Consider the following 7,147-nt stretch of genomic DNA (forward strand, 5'->3'; position numbering starts at 1 on the left):
GAAACCCCGAGGAGCCTGAAGTTGAGGAGCAATATAATCCAGTTTCGGATTTAATAAATACGTGTGTTGATAAAAATCAAACTTTTAGACGACGACAAGCAAGTCCGGCGGATTCAAGGGCATATAAATAAATTCCAGGAGCTTTTGGAGAAATCCGTGCTGGGAAGCCTTCAGCCAGCGGGTAAGGCGGCGGGCGGGAAGACGCCCCGCTGGAGGCGGAGCTGTTTGTGCACCTGCCTGCCTCCTCCGCTCTCCCGGGCTTTCCCGCCCGTCTCTCGTCCCACGCTGGCCACCTTCCCCCGTGGGAAGCGGCTCACACTGATTCTGATTAGTCATCCCACACGCACAGGCACAGCCTGAGGCCCCGAGAGGTGACGGCTGCTACCCAAGGTCACACAGGCAGGCAGAAGGGCCAAGGCGGCAGCTCAGGTCTGGGTGGCCCCACAGCTTTTCCTGCCCTCAGCCTCGGCAACCCCATCGCCCGTGCTTCCTGGAGGCGTGCAGCTGGAGCGCGTCTACCCACCGCCGGGGCTTGCAGGTGCGCTGGGCCGTCGGGGGCAAGAGGGAGCTTGCGGGCGCAGCTGCCGGCCTCGGCGCCCGTCGTACGTGCGCTGCAGGCGGGCGTGGAGGTGCTGGGCCCTCCTGGCCTCCTGCGCGGCGAAAAAGGCGGCGGCGGTGGCGTGTCGCAGGCGCCGCGCGTAGGCGTCCAGCAGCACCGTGCAGCCGGCCAGCAGCTGCAGCGCCCCTGCCGCCAGCGCGCCGGCCACGCGGGGGCGCTGCGCGGGCAGCAGGCGGCAGGTGCGCGAGGTGAGGCTCAGCTCCCAGCGGAAGGTGCGGTCGGTGGACACCCAGGGGCTCTCCGGCGCCGGCTGGTTGAAGAGGAAGGGGACGAAGTCCAGGACGCTGTACGCGACCTTCAAAAGGGAGCAAAGGCCAGGTCAGCAGACGGCCGCTCGGGCCACCCCCTGGACGCCAGCTCCCCCGCAGGCGGACCAAGTCTGACTTTCCCTGTTAGCATCTGAGGAATGGGCGCAGAAACAGCCCCTGCTTCTGGGGATTTGGGGAGGACCCCGTGAACCCGGAGCGAATGTCCTTACTGTCCCTACTGCTGGGTGTGTGTGTGTGGGGGGGGGGGGCTGAGCCCTTAGTGAATATCTTGGGTAGGTCCCTAGTGCCTCAGATATGCACAGTGCTATGGGGCCGAGCCCACAGCCTCACCCTGCCTTAGACGAGGCTGACCCAGCCAGGTGAGTCCCAGGCTCCGTAGTCCCGGTGTGTCCCAGCCAGGGAGGTCACGGGTTAACCACGGGGACTCTGGCGCCAGACTGCTGGGGTGCGTCTTGGTTCTGCCCTGGCCTGACCTCACATGGGGCCCTGGGGACCCACAAGAAATTTTAAATTTTGCTTAAAACCAGAGAGGGGAAAAATGAGCTTTTACGTGGAAGAACATGCTTCCCTATTCTGTACTAATATATTCCTGTGCGCTAGCATGCCGTCATTCATATTGTTCATAGAGGAAAGACCCCGAAAGTCACACACGCCTGGGACCCACAGAGTCACTATGCAGCCCTAGTTCTGCCCCCACAGGCTGGATGGATCGAGGCAGCTTCCCTAAAACAGAGCTGATAATAATTCCTGCCCTGGGGCCCACACTGTGGTGCAGTAGGCTTTGCCTCCGCCTGCAGCGCCAGCATCCCAAGTGGGCACTGGTTCGAGTCCCGGCTGCTCCTCTTCCGATCCAGCCATGTGCCAAGGCCTGGGAAAGCAGTAGAAGATGGCCACATCCTTGGGCCCCTGCATCCGTGTGGAGACCCTGAAGAAGCTTCTGGCTCCTGGCTTCGGATTGGCCCAGCTCTGGCTGTGATGGCCTTTTGGAGAGGGAACCAGTGGATGGAAGACCCCTTTCTCTGTTTCCCCCTCTCCCTCTCTTTCTCAAATAAGTAAAATCTTTTTAAAAAATAATTCCTTCCTGCAAGGATCATGGCGGGAGTGAAGTGAGCTGTGTGATTTCCTGCCTCTCTACACAGCGTAACTTCCCTGAAGTCAGGGTGCGTCTCCGAGGCAGCACGGCCGGTGTCGGCTTTCTAGAGGCGGGCGTCATCGTGGCCTGACTGTGCGTGCCGCCACTTCGATCGGGGAGCATTGTCAGTGCATGAGTGCAATTCCAGTGCTATTGTCAAATGTCTTCCAAAGGTTCTGCTTTAGAAGCGAACGCTGGGTCCGGCGTTGTGGCGCAGTGGGTTAAACTGCTACCTGCGATGCTGGCATCCCGTATCAGAGTGCTGGTTCGAATCCTGGCTGCTCTGCTTCCGATCCAGCTCCCTGCTAATGCCATAGCATTGGAAGGTGGCCCAAGTGCTTGGGCCCCTGCATCCATGTGGGAGACCTGGAGGAAGCTCCTGGCTTCACCCTGGCCCAGCCCTGGCTGTTGTGGTTATTTGGGGTGGGTGGTGAACCAGCAGATGGAGGATCTCTGTCTCTCTGTCTCTCCTCTCTGAATTGTGCTGTCTTTCAAATAAATAGTGATATAAATCTTAAAAGAAGTGGATGGCTGTAGTGGCCATGGAAATCAAGGGCAGGGGATTGTGCTGTGAGCGGAGCTGCGACACTCGGCCCTCCCTACCCATGGGTTCCATGTGCATGGAAAATACCTGGGGAAAAGTGAGATCGGTGTGAGCTGTGGCGTCAGACTGTGAAACTGCTGTCTGTCCTGAACATGGACGTGATGTTTTCCTGGCGTTATTCCCTACACGGAACAGTCTAGCGCCGACTCCCACGCCATGTCCATGGCATTCAGTTTTGTAAGTGACCTATAGATGATCTCAGGTATACAGGGGGACGTGCAGGGGCTACGTGACAATCCTGTGCCATTTTACAGAAGGGAGGTGCGCGGCTGTGGGTCTGGGTGCCCACGTTCTGGGGCGTGACATGCACTTTTGAGCGGTGACCGCTTTTGCCTATTTCCTTAGAAACAGGAAGCTACACCAGGGGGCTCGTGCAGGACAGAGCTGGGTTGTGTGGTCCCTGACCCGCGTGCCCACGGGTGGCCTGCCATAGCCCGAATGGGTCAGCTGAAGTGGGAGAAATCCCCAAAGCTCTCACCAAAGATGAGCCAAGGGCAAGGCACCAAGGAGTGGCCTGCGGGTGCTTCCCTGTAGGATCAGAACGCCAGCCGAGTGGGTGCCCGCAGCTCGGGAGAAAATGCTGGAAACGGGCTGGCGTGTGGGGCACTGGTAAAGCCACCACCTAGGACTCCGGCAAACCATAGGAGCACCGGTTCGAGTCCCTGCTGCTCCTCTTCCAATCCAGCTTCCTGCTGATGTGTCTGGGAAGGCAGTGGAAGATGGCCCAAGTGCTTGGGCTCCTGCACCCACGTGGGAGACCTGGTTGGAGTTCTAGGCTCCTGGCTTCAGCCTGCCCCAGAGAGGTGGCGCGCACCTGCAGAGCACTGCCTGCCACGCCCACCCGCTGGTTCCTGCAGTGAGGAGCCCACCCCACAGCACCTTCCAAGCTCACACTGGGTGTGGCTGAAGAAAAAAATTCACAAACCAACACGTACCCTCATCCCCGGCTGATGATGATATTCTCTCTCTCTCTCTCTCTCTCTCTCTCTCTATATATATATATATATATATATATGGCCATGATACTCTCCACTGAGTAAATTGAATTCATGTGGTTTGAAGACTGCTTTCCTAGTATTTAATAAGTACTTAATAGGCCGGCACTGCGGCTCACTAGGCTAATCCTCCGCCTGCGGTGCTGGCACCCCGGGTTCTAGTCCGGTTGGAGCACCGGATTCTGTCCCGGTCGCTCCTCTTCCTGTCCAGCTCTCTGCTATGGCCCGGGAAGGCAGTGGAGGACGGCCCAAGTGCTTGGGCCCTGCATCTGCATGGGAGACCAGGAGAGGCACCTGGCTCCTGGCTTCGGATTGGCGCGGTGCGCCGGCCACAGCAGCCATTTGGGAGGTGAACCAACGGTAAAGGAAGACCTTTCTCTCTCTCACTGTCCACTCTGCCTGTCAAAAAAAATTAAAAAAAAAAAATTTAAAAAAGTACTTAATAAACATGTTATTAATACTGTTACCTAAGGTATTAAACTTGGGTATACTTTATGGCTTTTGGGTGGGATCTATTAAAATAAACAAAGAAAAGAGGTGTGGCCAAAGCCACACTCTATTGACCGACCAGCGGGAAGATGGAAGATGTGTTGTGTGTTATCATTAGAATGGGAAGATGTTAGGGTTTGGGGGCTGCACAGTCCCTGTTGCTAGAGCTGCCAGGGGCAATACATAAATGGTGGTGCTGCGTTCCAATAAAGCTTTATTTGCAAAACCAGGAAGCCAGCTGGACTTGCGCTGGGGGCTGCAGTGAGCTGAGTCATGATGGAGCCCACGCCTGGGCCTCCTGCAGTCCGACACGCACAGATACGCGCCGTGAGGAATAGCTATCTATGAAACACCTGTGCTCCCCGGGGAGGTTGCTGGGTACCTGTGGAGACTCATCATAGCCTCATAGGGAGAACTGATCTGACTTGCACGAAGGAGGAAAACGAAGGTGGGACACAGTGACCTTGAAGCATCCGCACTGCACCTGGGGAGCACAGGCACTGGGCTGTTCTAATCCATGCCCCAGGGGCCCACAGCTCCACCTGGGGGCCAGCAAGCTGCCGTTGAAGTCAAGGATTCGGCAAACCCCACCCCCTTCCTCCAAGAGCTGACCCCACCCCCAGCTTCCCATCACGGCACTTACGTCATACTTGACACTCAGCGTGATGGGCACCGTGGACAAATTCTGGGCCCAGTCCACGGCCATCTGTGCCAGGAGGAAGGTCACATGGTCTGTGGCCACCGTCACGGCCGTAGCCACCAGGAGCAGGGCGAGTAGCCCCAGCTTCAGGGCGCAGTGCAGTAGCTCCTCCCTGGACAACTTCGGCCGGCCTGTCTGGAGCAGCCAGCTCGGGGGAGGGGTCAGCAGGTGCGTGGCCCCAGCCTGCGCCAGCCGCTCGGTCAGCTGGCGGGTGGCATAGATGTTGTCGAACTGCAGGTCCGTCAGGTAGTGACGGAGGTACCAGGCTGAATCCAGCAGAAGACCCAGCGCGAACAGCGCGGTGACCACCCGCTGGGTCCCCAGCATCACTGCCCGGGCCAGGGACTCCAGGCCAGCGAAGTCGTCCAGGAGCTGCTGAGTCGCCCTGAGCATGTGAAGCCGGAAGGCAGAGCCATTGCCCTGCGCCTCCACGGTCAGGCCCCGGTTGGCCACGGCGGCTGCAGAACCCAGGGCCTTGGACGCCGCATGCAGCTGGTGAGTGACATTGAGCAGACTCTCCAGGGAGCCCTCGGTGACGCATCTTAGCACCTGCCCTGCTGCGCCCACATTGGCCAAGACGTTTGGCACCACAGCAACGGCTAAGGTGGCTGTGCTGTAGGACAGGAGGAGCCGGCGGCCCTGGCCTGTGCCCAGGGTGGGCACGCTGAGTGCAAATAGGCAGCGAAGTGGGGGCACCAGGCCCAGGCCCAGGAAGACCAGGAGGCCACACACGGTGGCCACCACGGCCGAGGGTCCCAGAGGGTAGAGCAGCGAGGTCACCAGCCAGTGATGGGCCAGACCGGCGACAGCCACAGCTAGGGAGCCACACAGGAGGAGCTGGGTCAGCAGCTGGCCACCGCTGGTTGGGATAGGCTGGGAGAACGCACCCCAGGCGGCCGGCAGCGGGGAGAGGACCTTGTGGACCCCCAAGTGCCAGAACCTCCACCTGCACACAAGGAAACCAGGGAGAGCCTCCATCAGGAGAGGTGGGTAGCCTACCCGCAGGCTCCACCCTTCCAGCCAAGGGGCAGGCACGTTTCCTGGGAGGACCAATCAGGGTCATCCGCTCTACACCCATGTGACACAAGCTGAGCCAATCAGACAGAGCCCTCCCCAGGGTGGTTCCAACTGGGGATGTTAGGGAGGAGCCCAGTTTCCCTGCAGTTCCTGAGCACGTGTGGACGAAGGCCTGGCCCCACACCGCAGCACGGGAGAATCACAGAGCGAGACACACAGATGGGCGTGCTGTGTTTGCATTCACTGTCTTGGGCTCCCTGCGTGATTCAGGGTATCCCTGTCTCCTGCGGGTGGCAGGCCTCCGCGCTGATTCTAGGGTAGACCAGTTGGTCCCCGAGGAATTCTCTCATCTTGATGCTCAGTTGTCCATCAAACCCGTGTCAAGCAGCTGCTATGCGCCAGCCCTTGGCGGGGCAGGAATGCCCGCCACACACAGCCACCCCTGCCTCCGCAGAGCTGCCCCGAGGAGCGCTGGCAGGGGGCAGGGGGAGGAGGGAGGGCGGTGGGGACATCTGGCTGGCCAGGCCATCAAGACTCGCGGGTGGGTGGCCTGTGGAAGTCAGAGACGACCGTGGGGGTTTATGCGTGAGCACCAGGTGCCACTTCCTGAGGGCGAGCTCTGTGGTCACGGCAGGGCTGAGCGGAAGTGGGAGAGGAGGCCCTCACGTTGGAACTCACAAGCTGGGATGCCAGTTCAGTTAGTGGAACAGCGCTAAGCCAGTCCCCGTCATGTCAGGAGGCAGGCTCTGGCTGGGTATCGCTAATCACAGCCAGCCAGCTGAGCTCACGCCACGCCTTGGGCCAGGGTCTTCTCATTCAAGTCTCAAGGAGACTCCATGACATCACTGTTATTCCCATTTCACAGATGGGGAAACTGAGGCTCAGGGAGATGAGGATTTACCCAAGGTCACACAGCCAGGCGGTGGCACAACTTGAGATCTGGTCTCAGCCATCACAACTCACTGACCCCCCCCCCCCACTTTCTAGCCTGTGGCCCTCGGTGTGGAGTCCCCAGACCTACCCGATTTGGACGAGGTGCTCAGCAGCTCCCCGGAGGCTCCTCATGGCCGCTGGGTGGCAGTGGCTCCAGGCAGGTGGTTCCTGGCAGCCGCGGCAGATGGAGAGGAAGTGGGGGGACGGCTGGGACGTGGGGAACCCTGTTGCTTCTGCTTTTCCACCCTTTAATGAAGCCCTCCGGGCTGCCTGTTCCGCCCTGCCAGGGGCCTCCTCCCGGAGGGTGGGGCGAGCTGCCTCATCCTCTCCCCCAGGCAGGGGCGGAGGAAGGTGTGGGAGGAAAGAGCTCCTTCCCAGCAACCTTTCTA

At 59.6% G+C, this 7,147-nt stretch overlaps 1 protein-coding gene across 1 annotated transcript; it reads right to left on the reverse strand.

Annotated features, from left to right (window-relative positions):
• Positions 1-332: 332 nt before the first annotated feature.
• Positions 333-6,890, reverse strand: OCSTAMP (osteoclast stimulatory transmembrane protein). The gene is given in 6 exon segments (XM_062202573.1): positions 333-405; positions 407-431; positions 465-557; positions 560-914; positions 4,752-5,754; positions 6,847-6,890. Coding segments are annotated over 6 exon segments (1,593 nt in total).
• Positions 6,891-7,147: the final 257 nt, after the last annotated feature.

The sequence above is a fragment of the Lepus europaeus genome, chromosome 10, assembly GCF_033115175.1.
Source record: "Lepus europaeus isolate LE1 chromosome 10, mLepTim1.pri, whole genome shotgun sequence".
NCBI lineage: Eukaryota > Metazoa > Chordata > Mammalia > Lagomorpha > Leporidae > Lepus > Lepus europaeus.